The sequence below is a fragment of the Limulus polyphemus genome, unplaced genomic scaffold (assembly GCF_000517525.1).
Source record: "Limulus polyphemus unplaced genomic scaffold, Limulus_polyphemus-2.1.2 Scaffold24, whole genome shotgun sequence".
In the NCBI taxonomy this organism is placed as follows: domain Eukaryota; kingdom Metazoa; phylum Arthropoda; class Merostomata; order Xiphosura; family Limulidae; genus Limulus; species Limulus polyphemus.
Window position 1 is genome coordinate 439,269 of NW_013665634.1, and position 14,215 is coordinate 453,483.

At 34.2% G+C, this 14,215-nt stretch overlaps 1 protein-coding gene across 1 annotated transcript in view; it reads left to right on the forward strand.

Moving 5' to 3' along the window:
* The window catches only part of LOC106458689 (potassium voltage-gated channel subfamily H member 8-like), a 127,738-nt gene that overhangs the window by 76,983 nt on the left and 36,540 nt on the right, over positions 1-14,215 (forward strand). Inside the window, exons 7-9 of the mRNA XM_022385397.1 lie at positions 1,021-1,258; positions 2,700-2,860; positions 13,061-13,265. Of these exons, the coding sequence (XP_022241105.1) occupies positions 1,021-1,258; positions 2,700-2,860; positions 13,061-13,265 (604 nt within the window). The remainder of the gene's footprint in view (positions 1-1,020; positions 1,259-2,699; positions 2,861-13,060; positions 13,266-14,215) is intronic.

Consider the following 14,215-nt stretch of genomic DNA (forward strand, 5'->3'; position numbering starts at 1 on the left):
TAACTTTCCGAATAAAATGTGGTCGGCGAGGTAAGTCGAATGTGGTGCATGTCAACAGGCTTTGACGTTATCACGGTCCAGGACATTTCAGTTGGAACGAAGTGAACAATGGAACAAATGATGCTGCTGAAAAAGCCACATCGAAGAAGAAACTCTACTCGGTTTTGAGAAGGGAAACAATGAAGCCCTTGATGAAGTTACTACCACTGATGTGACTGTTGCCGATAATAGGACATTTCCTGATGGAACAGATGAACCCCCACGTGAAGCAGAAGCCAACGGGACAGAGAGCAGCAGTACGGAAGAAGATACGGCCCGTAAAATTAAGAGGCTTTGTTGAATTTTAATTTTGTGTTTGTAAGTTCTGTACATTTAATTAAGTTATTGTTAATTATCTATTGGTTTAATGTAAGTGACTATTGTTCGGGACGAGCAATACTAAGGTAGGGGCAGTGTTACGATAGCGGAAGTCACGTGACGTGATCTTGACTTTTCTTGGCAACTGTAGTCTGTTCTAGGCGCCCTCTTTTTTGTATATAAGCCCGGCAAATAAAGCGGGGATATAATGGCAGATAGATAGATATAGAGACAGATAACTGAGTAAAGCGAGCGGAAGTGACGGTAATATAAAGTGTGTGAATCGCTGTGAATTATAGCGTGTGTTCATAGAAGTAGTCAAGTTTAAAGTGACTGTGGAAACTCTGTGTATTGCAAAATTGTATCGAGAAAGAATAAACTAGTTTTAATTAAGAAAGGACTTGTATCGCTGAAGTTTCTCGGAAAGAATTTTTACGGGAAATTAACAAACAAGCAGATACGCAACAATATAATACAGCGTTTCATATCAATTAGTCAAAAGTTGATGGGTGGGTCGCTGTGTTTTAGTTGCTTATTTCAATGTACTTACTATGCATTTAATAGTTTCAACTTTATCATAGAGTTTCCTAACGTTATTTTTAAGTTGTGGTTTTTAATTACTCTTGAATAATTAATTTATTATGATTTTATTCTTATTTCTAGAATCTCCTCCATTCAAATTCTCTTCCAGAATACAAAACAGCAGCCATAAAGAAATCCAAGTTCATTGTATCCCACTACGGTGCATTTAAGACTTGCTGGGATTGGTTAGTTCTTGTTGCTACTTTCTATGTAGCTATTGTTGTTCCGTACAGCGCCGCCTTTCGAGACAATAATGAAAGTCCATCTAGAAATAAGACAATCATATGTGACGTCATTGTTGAGGCTTTCTTTATTATAGGTAAGTACGAGAAGTGAAACTGAATAACTTATTATTGTTATTATTTTTGAATCGCATAGCTTTATTGCTATTAATTTTTATTGCATAATCCAACGCGGCATATTGTAATGTTTCACAAACACATTTTAAGTATGAAAAGTCCTTACCTTACTTATTTCTCACTTTTCACACACAATTATAGATAAATGTAGCCAGTAGAATTATAAATACCTTTATGTCGTTCTACATTTACTTATTAAGTATACACTAGGTATTCTTTAAAAAAAATTTAAATTGAATGTGACTGAAGTTGGACTGTAGGGATTGTCCCCCAGTAGCACAGCGGTATGTCTGTGGACTTATACCACCAGAAACCGGGTTTCGATTTCCCGTGGTGGGCAGAGCACATATAGACCTTTGTGTAGCTTTGTGCTTAATAACAACTGTAGGGATTTATCTTCTTCTGTGATATCGAGGGCATTACAAGAGGAATACAACACATAACTAAAGAAGAGTTAGCTTATATAAAAGAAATAATGTGTTATTTATTGAAATATTAGAAGTTACTTAAAGTACAAAATATGTAGATACTCTTCATCATATGAGCTTAAGAACTGTCTAGATTATTATTGTTTCGGTAATTTAATAACAGATGTCAACAAACAGATGTGAATTTCAGTTAGTTCATCCTGGCCCGGCAAGCTCGCCCTTTCAGCCGTGAGGGCGTTATAATTTGACGGTCAATCGCACTATTCGTTGATAAGAGAGTAGCCCAAGAGTTGGCGGTGGGTGGTGATGACTAGCAGCCTTCAGTGCTAAATTAGAGACGGCTAGCGCAGATAACCCTCGTGTAGCTTTGCGCGAAATTCGAAAACAAACAAATTAGTTTGTCATATTTTATTCAGAAATGAAAATGTTTTTTAGCCTTACTTCAATCGCCACTCTTTAAAAGCAGACAGAATAATTCATTAAAGCCAAAACTATATCCTGCCAAATTATATTTGTTTACTTCATCTGATTTATATTTTTTTTTAAACGCGATTGTTTCACGATCAAAATGTCACAATAGTTTTTTATAATGTGAGAATGTATTTTTTGTCCATATATTACAACTGCGTAATATTAAATATTCACAAGTTTGGTGAATCTGTCTTAAAATTGATGTTGCTAAATCATTATTTTCTGTATTTAATACTGATTTTAAGTATATTTAAAGTTTTCGAAAACATTTTTTTTTACATACTACTGTTTAGAAATGTATTGGATATTTTTTGTACAATAATTATTTTCATTTTTAAATTTATCGTATAAGAATTATTGTTCATTAAAGTTATTTTAAAACGAGAAAGAGTTATCATAAACATATTTCGTTTATAAAATGAAACATTAATTTTATTTTGCTTTCTAAGTACTCAGTTTTGCCTTCTTCGTGTTACTATCGGATTCTCTGGTTTTCTCACAGACATTGCCATCAACTTTCGCACAACTTTTGTGAGCAGAAAAGGAGAAGTTGTAGCAAAATCAAAATCAATTGCTGTACATTATGTTCGTAGCTGGTTCATTGTCGATCTCTTTGCTGCCTTACCATTCGACCTTCTATATGCAGCAAACCTGTACAGTAGGGTAAGTCTTAAATGATCAGATGCAAATTTCATTCAAATGAAGAATTCCCTAGAGAACCTGGTTATTAAAGATTTACTAGACAATCTCCTTGGTTAAATATTCACCAGAAACCTTATAGTTAAATATTAAATATAACATTATACTTTTTTAAAAATTCACTATAGAACCACTCTTAGTTAAAGATTCACTACGTAACTTTTTTTTTTCCACAGACACCTTCATAGTAAGGAAGAAACCATTTAAAAATATCTTTGCTACAATAGGCTATATAGCTATTTTAGAAATATTAGATGTATCAGTGAGGTGTCTCAAGCTGTAGAAAATAATTTAATAAACATATAGAAAGATACTTTAGAGATTTATTTTTGCTTATAAATAATGCATTTCAGAATCTTTCTCAGAGCTACCGGGCGTGGCCAAAGTAGTTAGTGTGGAAGACTGTGGATCAGAGGACCTATGGGTTGCTTTGTTTGCCGCAACAAAAAAAAAAAAAAAAAAAAAGAGGAAGAAAATAAAACTTGTCGAACACTGTATTCTGGGTCCGTGAGTGTGTTGTAATAGTATATGTCAAATCCCACTATTCGATTAGAGTAGAGAATTAGGGGTAGGTGCTGTTGACTAGCTACCTCTATCAGTTCAAAATTAGGGACGAATAGCGCAGATAGCCATTATGTAGAAGCGCGAGAATATGCGGAACAAACCAATTTTTCTCAGTGAAACATATACACTACGGAACTCCCTTAAGGTGTAGCTAATACAATGCGGAGCACGTTTTATTAAAGAAGATAAAAATACTCCACTATAAAACTTTCTTAAGGAAAGAGATGCCACATGGTTAATAAAACTACACTGCTGCCTCGACTAGTTTATTAAGAAACGTTTCATTTCCTCATAAGGCAACTTTGAAGGTTGTGAGATAAAATATAGTGAATGAAGTGAGTTAATCGAGAATGGGAAACATGATTATTTATGTATTTTGAGGAAAAGAGTTCATCGCAGAACACACACTAAGGTTATTGACATTGTGTTCTTATTATTTGGGCATATTAACAATATAATTATTTGGGAATATTAACAACATAATTATTTGGGAATATTAACTACATAATTATTTGGGAATATTAACAACATAACTATTTGGGAGTATTACCAACATAATTATTTGGGGATATTAATAACATAATTATTGGGGAATATTAACAACGTAATTATTTGGGAATATTAACAACGTAATTATTTGGGAATATTAACAACATAACCAAATAAAATACAGCTTCCTTTACACGGAGTAAGTTACAACTTCAACTAATAATTACTAAAATACTCTTTGTACTCAAATGTTATTTAAATATAGGGTAAATGTACCAGTATTGAGACTGCTATTTCTGCATTAACTGCTGCATCTTCATGATAACTTAATTATTTCAAATTAATACTAGAAATAGACGACCTTATAACACCAAAATGATGTTATTATTTAATTAGATACTAAACGTTTTGCTTTACAGCTTCTTCAGGAGCGTTCAGAAAAACACAAACCGGAACTGCAGTAAAAAGCCTCAAACTTTGAGGTTCTAATTAAATAAAAACAACGTTTTGGTGTTATAAGGTCGTTTATTTCTAGCATTAATATGTCTTCTATACACAAATATGCACTACAGAAATTAAACAATTAATTATTTCAAAGTTTCAAAACATCAAATATACACATTATAAACTGAATATGCACATTTCGTTATCAGAGGGAATGTTACTTTAATCCTCTGATTAATATTTAATTGGCACCCCAGTGGCACAGCGGTATGTCTGCAGACTTACAACGCTAGGAACCGGGTTTCGATACCCGTGGTGGGCAGTGCACAGGTATCCCATCGTGTAGCTTTGTGCTTAACTTCAAACAAACAAACAATAATATTTAATTATCAATTTTAATAAATTTTAAAATTTCGTAAAACATTAACTGAAATTACGGAATAAAATTTTTCTTTGTACTCATCCTGCCAATAGTTTTCAATGGTCTTAAATATTATAAAGCCACATTGTTTATATAAATATATAATGTTAACATTGTTAAATTATACTTAAAGTTCTGTAAGTCAGATATATATGTGATACACAACAAAACGTTTTCATCTTTGAAGCGTGTTCTTTGATTCTTTTGTTGCAGTCTTTATAGGATATTTTTGGTCTATATATATATATATATATATATATTGGAGTGCTTCTAAGAAAAATATATCATGAGAAGAACTTACTAACAGTCTCTAGAGACTTTAACACAGAAAAGGTAACTCAGAAGTATGAAAAAATATTTTTAGAACTTCTGTCAAAAATAACTTGAATTATCTTCCAATTCCATATGTTCTAAGTCATTTTGCACTACATCTTCTAAAGTTATCGGTTAATCATTGTACATTATCTTTTAACTTACCAAAAGGAACCATGACTGTTGATTGCTCTAAAGATGGTTCAAAGTTGTTGTTTTTCTGGATCGCTTTACAAATAAACTTACTAGGAAAAGTAAAGTTTGAGGGTAGGATGTTTTGGAGCATGTTTTCCGTTAGTATGTGGAAAGGTAAGCCCTAAGGTTGTATAAGCGGCAAGTAAACAAAATGGTCATCTAATTAGAGTGAAGATTGGTTACTAGCTCCGAATTTGTATAACATTGGGTATTTAATCGAATTAGCCAAACACTTGAAAAGTCAGATTGGCAAATCTGAAAAAGTTATTTTATTCTTCTGGTTGTAAATTCGAAGACTCAAATGTAAACTACTAAGAAAAAATATGTCTTTTGTTGTAGTTTATTGTTTTCTTAGCGCAAAGTTACGTAATGGGCTGTCTACACTCTGTCTAGCGCGGGTAATCGAACCCCGGCTGGATTTTTGCATTGTAATTTCATTGTCTTGCAAACCGGGCGACATCTTTTGTTGTAATATAAATTATTTTGAGAATTTTTATACTTTTTCACATTATATGAAAAATATATTATCAGTTCTATAGAAGTGTGTGTTTGTTTGTCATATTACAAATACGACCCTGCATTTAAACGTTTATTGTAGCTTCGTTTAATAATGAAGAAATGTGTGTACTTTAATACAATAAATGTACCAAACACTAGTCCGGTTTTAAACCAAAATCCGAGTACGAGATCGTTTTCAGCTAATACTAGGCCTAGCATGGCCAGGTGGTTAGGGCACTTGGCTCATAATCTAACGGTCGCGGGTTTGAATCTCCGTCCCACCAAACATACTCGCCTTTTCAGCCGTGGGGGCGTTATAATGTGACGGTCAAGCCCACTATTATTTGATAAAAGAGTAGCCCAAAAGTTGGCGGTGGATGGTCTTTCACTGCTAAATTAGGGATGCCTAGCGCAGATAGCCCTCGTGTAGCTTTGCGCGAAATTCGAAACAAACAAACCAGATAATAAATGTTATGCTTTCTGATATTGCTTTGCTTGTTTAGGTTCTCTGCCAGTTTTAATAAACACTGAAAGGAGCGTTGAATACATAAATGGAAATATAAACCAGAAAAACCTATTAATATCAATATTTATTCCTTTAAAGTCCAGCGTCATTCTGTAGGATGAGATAAAATTAAATAACTTTGAATGTGTACGCGAAGTAATCCTACTGATCTACGTTGAAACATTAAAACTCTTCTACCCAAAGTAGGTTTAATCTTAGAGATTGTTATGGATTATTTAAATTTCAAACATACGATTTCCTAAAGGAACTAAAACAACGAATGATTTTATAAACTGGCAAGTTTCGATGTTGAGACGCATATGTTTATGAAGATAAACTGATGATAAATATGAGAAATATTTATGTTAATATATTAAAAACTCGAAGTAGTTTTAGCTACGTAAATCATAGTTATTTCAAGAGTAGATCCTTAAGTTTTCGTCAAAAGTTCTTAAAGTTTTCCATCTAGTTGGTGTATAAAGTTTGTTTGTTTTCGAGCAAATCCAAATTGGACTATTTTTTGCACCAACCGAGGGGAATCGAACCCCGGTTTTTTGCGTTGTAAGTCCGTAAACTTACTGCTGTCTCACCAGGGGATGTATATAAAGTTTTCAACAGTTATTTTAAATTACTCGAACAATACCTTTGAAAAAAAAATGAAATGAAATGCCTTAATCTATGAGGTCACATCTGAAGTTTTTACATTAAATGATTAAAGATGCATAACACATTACATGTGTTGTGCATTTATTAACAGTTATATTACTTCGACTCTTCTTATGGTTTATGACTTGTTCTTTGTCCTTAAGTCTTGAACGAGTATATAAAATCTAGGCCCGGCATGGCCAGGTGGTTAGGGCGCTCGACTAGCAATCTGAGAGTCGCGAGTTCGGAATCCCCGTCCCACCAAACATGCTCGCACTTTCAGCCGTGGGGGTGTTATAATGATACGGCCAATCGTTGGTAAAAGAGTATCCCAAGAGTTGGCGGTGGGTGGTAATGACTAGCTGCCTTCCCTCTAGTCTTACACTGCTAAATTAGGGACGGCTAGCACAGATAGCTTTGCGCGAACTTCAAAAACAAACAAACATACAAAATATATATAGTTACCATAATTTCAGGTGAATGACTAATGTTCTACAGGAGCTTTAAAAATGTCACGCCATTAACCAAAGTACTTATACTTGTCATCACATAAAACTGTAACACAATCGGACTGTTTAGTCAGGTCTTGCTGTACAATTTGTTATGTTAATTTTATACTCAATTCTAAAATACTAGTTCGTGTCAGTTTACATGGTGCAAACTGAAGAAAATGAAAAAGAGTAAATGTCTGCTTATTTTGAATGACAGAAAACAACGTAAATAGCCTTAATTGTGTTAAAAGTTGGCAAAGCAATACTGTGAGACACCAAAGCGTTTCATGCTTGGTAGGGCCGTGATTGTTTATACAGCATTTTAGATATAATATGCACATAATAAGATGTCAAAATTAACTATAAATAAGCTTCAATGCTTTTGTTTGGTGCAGTGGGTTTTAGCTTTCTATATATTATTTTTCATTAGTTTGAGAATTACGGACTTTTTGTCTTCAAGAATAGGTAACTTATTTTGTTTTAAAATGTTGTATTAAACTATTATAAAAAGAGAAGAAGAAATTACAGATGCTACGTAACATCGGTATTGATTTCTGCTTGTGACAAAACAACAAGTTATTTATGTTGTTAACAAATATATCGAGTCACTTTTGCTTAATGCCTGTTTGCATTCCAGATGTATTTATCTGTATAGTTATAGTTGTTGTTCAGGGTGAGGTTCACAATGAACCAGAACTGTTACTAAACATTATATTCAGCATGGTATGAGTTGTTATAATCTACACCAATGTGACATAAATGGTGAGCTTTACAATGAACAAGAACTGTTACTAAACATTATATTCAGCATGATATGAGTTGTTATAATCTACACCAATGTGACACAAATGGTGAGCTTTACAATGAACAAGAACTGTTACTAAACATTATATTCAGCATGATATGAGTTGTTATAATCTACACCAATGTAACATAAATGGTGAGCTTCACAGTGAACAAGAACTGTAACTAAACATTATATTCAACATGTTATGAGTTGTTATATTCTACACCAATGTGACATAATTGGCTGGCTATTCGTGCTCTACCCACCACGAATATCAAAACCCGATTTTTAGTGTTCTAAGTCTTCATACTTACTGCTGAGCCACTGGGGAGGGGGCTTTATCAGTATAGAAAAGTTGATGTAAGAAAAGTACATTTTTAAATTTTAGCTAATTTTATCCACCTCCACCCTCTGATGCAGTTAGAACACTGTGATGTCAGTGTTTAAAAAGAATAATGAAACATTTAGGGCGGTTTATAGATAGCATGCAACCACCATGGCCAGAACTTTAATTGGAACTGAGAGAGAGAGACTCTGTGTACTTTCGAAGATATCATACAATCGTGTTACAGGAGATAGTAAATTTTAAGTCATTCCAACTAATAGCAACGCAATAACAAAACTTAGGTAGTTAAAACTAGTATCCTGAAAATATGATTTTATTCTTTCCTTTCATTCTACTCCCACTTTTCACCGTGATTGGCGGTGGCACATTACACTAGTTATATGAGTTTGACGTCAAAACTTGATACGAAATTCACTACTGATTTCGTATGCCGATTGGTTAAAGAATGGAGCATCTCCACCTAGCGAGTGATTCCACAACATAGAAGTAGTTTAAGAAATTATAAGGTTCGGCCATTTTGAGGCAAAAACCCTAAGCCTCCCCCCCCCCCCGCTACCTCTTTTCAAGTTAAGAAGGTATGAAAAATGGCAATCAATACGATAATCTTACACAGTTTTAGTAAAAACGCGTTCATATGGCCTTTAATGATCTCTATTATAAAAACAAAAACGATGGCCTTGCTCCATTATCCCCACTTATTTCTATAGCTACCCTAGGGAACGTCAATATCCGAAAACAAACACACTTCGTACACGTGCCTGTGAAACGTGAGCTTGTGTAAAACGTTTGGTCCCGCTAGTTTTTGAGTGGGAGTGTGAACATAGTTACAAACATGGCCCCACCAGGGTGTTGAAAGGGGCCAGGAAAACATAATACAATGCCAGATTTTGGTTTAGCAATACCGAAAAGCTACTCTTAGACCTCCATCATGTCTGGATGATCTTCCGGGCTATATCATTTAGATAAAGACTCCCCCTACCTCCCTCCTATCAGGTCTCCCCAAATTTCCTGCCAAGTTTATTCCTACTAGCTCCAAAACTTTTTGAGGAGATCGTGGACAAATAGATTCCCAAATTCCCAAATAAATAACTTGAATTAATGTAGGTTAAAAATAGGTTATAGTTAAAATATAATGTAACACTGGACTACCAAAACCTTTCTCAGAAAACGACACACTAACAGTCGTGATAAAAAAAAACCTTGAAGCGTCAGATTTACGAATGATAAATTTATATGTATTTATTACAGGATTGAGTCATAGATACCGAACGTGTTTAATAAAAGTGCCAATTTTAACAGTGCTGCGTTACGTTGATATTTAATAATGTGCATTTTTTGTCCAATAATTTTGTGTTGATGATGAATTATAGAATTATTTAAAACTTTTTATGACAACTTTCTGAAAAAGACAGTATACACCAAATTACAAATATTTTAAAATTAGGTGGCTGGAAAGTAATTATAAAATAAACCCCTGTAGTCTGTTGATGATGATTAGAGAATAAGTAAAAGACACAGTAGATAATATACTGTAAATTGGAGGTAAACTATAATTTAGATACCAGTTTTGTCCCTGCTTAAAACTGGTCTGTCATTAGTCTTCGCAACGTTTGATACAACCTGTTAAAATAGGGTTAGCTACCAATGGAAGAAAATAGAAAGAGAAAACCTTTCGCGAATGAAAAACTTTTTATTGCCTTGTCGCTTCGCCTTTCAGCTTCTTTTGAGATCCTAGCGACCACAGTGGTAGAACAATTAACACAGACTTACCGCTTTCCCATCGGGGGAGGATAATCTTCTGAAGAAGCCGCAAGACGAAATGTTGAGGCAATAAACAGCAGTTCACCTGGAAAATATTGCTTTCTTCCCTGTAAATTATGTTTACACTCTAGTGTGTATCATGTCATGTGGGCCTTTTTTTCTGTTAATCATGTTCACACTACAGTATGCATCACGCCATGTGGGCCTTCTTGGAACTGAGATTATGTATTAATAATATCAGTTAACCGAATATAATACTATTTTTGTAACAGAATAACACTACTTGAAAGATAATTGTATATAATTTGAATATACGTCATGCGTATAAAAACTTTTGGCCCTTTCCAAAAATAGATTTATAACAGCAAAAAACAAATTGAATAAAAACAAAAAAACTGTCACACTGTGCGTTAAACGTTTGTTTTGTTTATTTGCTTAATTTCTCGCAAATCTACTCGAAGGTTGTCTGATGTCCGGACGAAATGAAACGGTCTAGTTTGGTTTAGGTTTTGTTTTTTGTAGGTCAGTACATAACGATGTGCCTTGAAATACGATGATCCAGTGACTAAAACTTTTAAGGCTCTTCAACTTTATTTTCGAAACCGGCAAACAATTTTCTGGAAGAAAATATATTTAGAAATTTTATTAGTATAAAGATTGATACACTAAAAATAATACATAAAATATTAAAATACACCAAACAAAAAAATCACATTTTTGAAAGAAAACATGCTTTTTATCGGTTTAAAAACTACAACTGTCTACTTCTGAGTGGCAAATTTAAATGAACTGCTTTGTTTTGAATTTCGCGCAAAGCTACGCGAGAGCTATCTACTTTAGCTGTCCCTAATTTAGAAGTCATAGACTAGAGGGAAGACAGTTAGCGAACACCACTCACCACCAACTCTTCGGCCACTATTTTACCAACGAAAAATAGGATTGACCCTCACATTATAATGCTCCCACGACTGAAAGGGCAAGCATATTCAGTGACAGTATTCAACCCCTTGTTCCCCAGATTGTGAGTCGGGCACCCTTATCACAAAGGCATGCCAGGCTCTGCGTTACATTTACAGATAACTTTTAAATTAAATATTTAAAAAAGTTATACCACGATTCACCTCATTTCCCCGCTGTGGGCAGAGCACACATAGCCTACTGTGTAGCTTTGCTCTAAAACAACAACCACCACTGTTCACACACAAACCTATAGGTTTTCCAGTATTTTACACCTTCACCACGCAATCAGAACCATCAATTCAGACTTGGGTCATTTTGTTTGAAAATCAATTAATCATTAAAGGGATTCAGATTCTCAGAGTTTCTGGTACGTATGGGTAAAACAATAAAATTAACACTTTGCAGTAAGCCAGTGTTTTTATGCATCTTCATATATAATGCCCACTTTGTAACAACTTATTGTACCGTGAGTTTTACCATTTCACCATGTCTGTTCAGTGAGCCCCAGTATCACAGCGGTATGTCCGCGGACTTACAACGCTAGAATCCGGGTTTCGATACCCGTGGTGGGCAGAGCACAGATAGCCCATTGTGTAGCTTTGTGCTTAATTACAAACAAACAAATAAACTGTTCAGTGATCCTGCTATTACCCTAATATAACACAACTTAGATTACAATGGCTATTAAGTTTGAACTGTTTTATGTATTGTTTTTATGTTAAAATAGGCGAGTCAACATACAAACTAAAAATAACGAGGCGTTATCAACCTCCCTAGTGGCCCAGCGGTAAATCTGAAGGCTTATATTGCTAAAAATCAGGTTTTGCTACCCATGGTGGCCACAGCACAGATAGTCCATTGAGTAGCTTTAGGCTTAACAACAAACAAACAAATCACCAAAATCTTGCAAATCATTTAAAAGGTTTGCTTGGTGTCAGTAACTTGGTATACTTTGGTTAAAGTTTACTCCTCTTATGAATTATTCGACTCACTATATCTTTACTATTAAACTTACTATGACTGTATTTGAACCAACTTTAACCTTCAATTAAATCTAAGCAAATATGAAATTCTGTCTTTGATTTATTGTGACATAAAACTGAACTTTGTATTTTTGTATATTTCGGGTATTTGCGCCAAAACTACAGAAGGGCTAACTATGCTAGCTATCCCTAATTTTGAGCTAATAGACTAGACGGAATGCAACTGGTCATTATCAGCCATCACCAACGCTTGGGTTACTCTAATTGAATAGTGAGATTTGATTGTCACTCTTATAACGCAACAACGGTCTTAAAGTGAGGAGTGTGATTTTTTGCTGTAATGGGATACGAACTTTGAACTCTAAGATTCACAGTCTGGTATGTCTGCGACTAAGCTACACCCTACTAAACTTTGTGTGCCAAAAAATGTCATCTCTACAGAAACACAGAACGTGCACGACTAAATACCAGTGACTTTTTGTTATTCATGTTATGCTCATTCTTTGTAATTATTATGTAACTTCTTATTTCCAATTTGTTGTTTTTCTTTTGTGGATGTATCTTCATAAAACACAGGAAAAGAAAGAATATAAAAATATATTGTTTGAAATATAAGTAAATACAAGTAAGTATTAAAAAACGAAAACCTTATTGTTCACTCTAGGCTAAAGTTATTGTCGATGCTTGATTTACGTAACAGCACATTTTTGCTTTACTGTTTATTGATAAAGAAAGGAAAAGGTTTGTCTACTGTTTTTTTTAGAACACATTGATGCACTTGCTCAAGTTAACCCGACTGCTACGTTTGGCTCGTCTGCTTCAAAAAATGGACCGCTACTCTCAGTACAGTGCCATTATTCTAACCTTGTTGATGCTGATGTTTTCATTGGTTGCTCACTGGATGGCCTGCGTCTGGTACGTCATTGCACTTGAAGAAATAGATGCCAATCCAATCCAGTGGGATGTAGGTAAGATAGAATTTATTTCAAGGATTTTATACCTCTCACATATAGATACCAATCCAATCCAATTGGGTGTAGGTAAGATAGAATTTATTTCAAGGATTTTCTACCTTTTAAAATATAGATGCCAAACCTGTTGGATCTAATGAGATAAAACTGATTTCAAGGATTTTCTACTTTTTAATATACAGATGCCAATCCTATCTAGGGGTATGTAAGTGAGACAAAATATGTTTCAAGGATTTTTTACCTTTTAACATATAGATACCAATCCTATTGGGTGTAGGTGAAAAACAAACTGATATCAAGGATGTTCTACCTTTTCATATACAGATGTCAATCAAATCCAATTGGGTGTATGGTGAAATAAAATTAATTTCAAGATTTTCCTACATTTTCACACAAACGTAGAATGGCAATCCAATCCAGTGGAAAGTAGGTGAGGCAAAACTGATTTTAAGGATTCTCTATCTTTTCAGATCACACACTTATCGAATAATAAGTCCACATGTTCTATGTAATATTCATATCTTTGATCAATATTATCTGCGTATGTAATCCATACCATATTTAAGTTATGTAAACGTATAGTTAGTTGACATTAAACTGGAGTTATACCGCCTTAGATGTTAATTGATGTTAATTACATTTTGAAGACATGATTGTTTTAGAACATGTATTGATCTGACAACTGTAACAAACAGAAATTTTAAATAAAGCATAAAATCATTTTCCAATACTCACTTTACCTTTGTTGGACTTTTGTTATTTAAGCCTATTTTCTTTCAGATTGTCGCGCAAAGCTACATAAAATTACATGCTTATAACCGTCCCATAATTTCGAGTTGTTATACTAGAGGGGGGGGGCAGATAGCCAATAGTACACATTTCCTACACTTGCGTAATTTCGAGTTGTTATACTAGAGGGGGGGGGGAGAGAGCCAATAGAACACATT